The following is a 3212-nucleotide window of genomic DNA, read 5'->3' as shown; positions in this document are numbered from 1 at the left end:
GAGTGGGGGTGGCAGCTGGCGTTTCCTCTGGCCTGCCTCTATTGTCCTGCATTAGCCACAAGTTGCTCTGCATCGAGGATTGGACCATTTGATTCGACAAATACCTGTGACCAACCAGCATGCTTCTGATTAGTTGTACCCATCACTCCTTTACCTTAACTTAGCAGGTAGACAGGAATACTCAGAACTGTAATAGGAAATGATATTCACAATAAGACCTTTTTTTTTTTTTTGTAAGGATCTTCATCTTCTAGGGAGGAGGAAAAATCATGTAAAAAAGCAACATAGAAAATACTTTAGATAAAATAATTTTTTATCAACCTATTTCTTTCTCCTATAAATAAATGTATTTCTTGAATGTGACCTGGATAAAGTTAAGCATTGAATGAGAGACAAAGTTTAAAAAAAAATCGATTTAGTTCCTTGAAGGCATTTTATGAAGTTCATAGACTTAATTAAAGAAAAAAATGTTCTTTTCCATCAAATAATTTTTGATCATTTCTTAAAATTTGTTATTTTGTTGTCATCTCATGTTTCATGAAGCTGATTTTTTATTTTATTTTTTGCAAGGAAGGAAAGGTTAAACAGAGAAGGCAGTTGATTTAGGGGAGATTTTTCTTAAGGTGTGCACTTTGAGTCCAATTAAACGCAGGCCTTTGCAGCTATAATACAAGTAAAATGATAGTGGTAGGGATGTATGCTTGGATTTCTTTTCTTTTTTGTCTTCCAACAGGACACAATCAACAAATTGGAAAATGAGTTGAGAACTACAAAGAGTGAAATGGCACGATATTTAAAAGAATACCAGGACCTCCTCAATGTGAAGATGGCTTTGGACATTGAGATTGCAGCTTACAGGTAAACACTGAGGCACAAAGGCCACAGCCATTCAGCCTCAGCAAGAAGATCAGATTTCATTTATGTTGAATCAGAAACCTTCAAGAACAGTCCTTGAGATAATTGTTTGCTTTTTGGCTTTTTCCAAGAAGGTATTTAGACAAGTATATAAGAATTTATCCCTGTAAGAATGAGTCCTGTTTCCAGCTTCCCATTATATTTTAAATCTAATAGGACTATTTTAAAAGCTTTTAAAAATGTGTGTTGTTGTTTTTGTTCTGATCTCTTTCACAACAACTTCAGTTATTAGGTTTTTAAATTTCCACCCCTGCTCCTGTTTGCATGTGCCTTTAAGGGTGTGGCATTAGGCGAAGGCGATGAGTGGTGGGCTCAGAGCAAGTTGCTCAGCACATTTTTTGTGTTCATGTTTGTTAACCCCATCCTGCCCCTGCCTCCCTAGGAAACTCTTGGAAGGTGAGGAGACCCGGCTCAGTTTCACCAGCGTGGGAAGCATGGCCAGCGGCTACTCCCAGAGTTCCCAGGTCTTTGGCCGATCTGCCTACGGTGGTTTACAGACCAGCTCCTACTTGATGTCCGCCCGCTCCTTCCCTTCTTACTACACCAGCCACGTCCAGGAGGAGCAGATCGAGGTGGAGGAGACCATTGAGGCTGCAAAAGCTGAGGAAGCTAAGGATGAGCCCCCCTCTGAAGGAGAAGCTGAAGAGGAGGAGAAGGAGAAGGAAGAGGCTGAGGAAGAGGAAGGAGAGGGAGAGGAAGAGGAGGAAGGTATGATTAAAATAAACAACCATACAACTTCAAGTGCAAGCTGAGCGTGGGTATTTGTTAGGACATGAATACGATAAATGAAGCCTTGCTTATTCCAAAGAAGTTCCATTCACATATGAGTTTAGGATGTTAAATGATACATTTATCCTTTAGTAAGCACCTGATTTCTCAAATTGGCTATCTTCCCAGACATACACAGCTCTGCTTAGCTTGGTAGTTTTTTCAAAAATAGCATTTAGAAATAGCCTCCTCCTGGACTTGTCATTCCTACTAAACATTTGAAAATATATTCATTGACCACAGCAGTTCCGTGTCCTAAAGAACAAAACTAAATACTAAGCATAATAATAAAAGAAATACTGAGGTCCTGGAGAGCTTCCAGTACCTAGAAGTAACCTCACTGTATTTCAGTATGTGTTCAGGGGCAAAGCATTCCTGGCAGGCACTGTCAGCGGCGTGTGTTTGGGACAGTAGAGCGGAGAGGTTATTGGGAAGCATTCTGACATGATTTCCCTCAATACCTAAGCAGATATATTTGGCCTGGACTTACCCTGGATTTGGAATTTGTACTTTTCTTAATGTTAAAGGTGCCAAGGAAGAATTTGAGGATGCAAAGGAGGAAGAAGGAGGTGAGGGTGAAGGAGAAGATGCCCAAGAAGCTGAGGACGAGAAGAAAGATGAAGGTGCTGGGGAGGAGCAAGCAACCAAGAAGAATGAGCCCCCCCACCTCCACTTCCCTTAACCATTTCAGGAATAACCCTCCCGAAACCAGGTCAACCCCATCACCAACCAAGCAGTTGAGTTCCCGATACTATATGAATTAAGAAGTCAATCTATGTAACATTCTGAGGTGACTCAGGTTGGACATTACATGTTGTGCTATGACTTTTCTCCTTATGCAGAGTATCTGTTTGCTTGCAGAGTGGCTTCCTGGCTTGCTGCCAGCCTGTGCATGGTCCACGCTTATGAGTTCAGGATCTATGGCAATGTGAATAATTCAGACGTTTACAATTAAAACACATGAATACATGAATTCACTAATGTTAATGTTAAACTTCATGGAAAAAATAGTCCTTTGAATCTTCGGTGGTTAGAAATGAAAGACCTCAAATCATGTGCAATAAACAGTAAATAAAGTTACACTGAATGACATTTTTTGCTGTGATTATTGACTTTATCTTACAGAAGGCATCAATACACATCATATACAAGTGGACTATTGACCTCCATTTTTTAAGTCAAAAATTTAACAATTACAATGTATTTTTGCCCTTTAATTGGTCATTCTGAGGGATACAGTTAGGCCATGATCATTCATGAAATCTCTCCCCTCAAAATTTTTATTGATACTAAACTTGAGCAAATGGGAGCCTCTAGGATTCTTTTTCTTTTCTCAATAGCAAACTACTTTTGCCCCCATAAAATGTACTATATAATGTTGGGAATGACTTTCTTGGAGGCAATTCTGAAGTTATGTGATAAGTATACTGTTTATGGTAAACAGGTAACTTAAACAATACTATATAATAAAGATGCAATTTAGAGAGAATTTTTGTCTTGCCTGTCCATCATTATAACCACATTAAAAT

The 3212-nt window shown here is 39.1% G+C and overlaps 1 protein-coding gene across 1 annotated transcript in view; it reads left to right on the top strand.

Moving 5' to 3' along the window:
• NEFL (neurofilament light) overlaps nt 1-2365 on the top strand; it is a 13819-nt gene extending 11454 nt beyond the window's left edge. The window contains exons 3-5 of the mRNA XM_006095037.3: nt 734-858; nt 1298-1623; nt 2211-2365. Coding sequence (XP_006095099.3) covers nt 734-858; nt 1298-1623; nt 2211-2365 — 606 coding nt within the window. The remainder of the gene's footprint in view (nt 1-733; nt 859-1297; nt 1624-2210) is intronic.
• The last annotated feature ends 847 nt before the right edge of the window (nt 2366-3212 follow it).

Source organism: Myotis lucifugus, unplaced genomic scaffold (assembly GCF_000147115.1).
Source record: "Myotis lucifugus unplaced genomic scaffold, Myoluc2.0 scaffold_148, whole genome shotgun sequence".
Classification (NCBI taxonomy): Eukaryota; Metazoa; Chordata; class Mammalia; order Chiroptera; family Vespertilionidae; genus Myotis; species Myotis lucifugus.
This window is presented reverse-complemented; position numbering and strand designations above follow the sequence as displayed.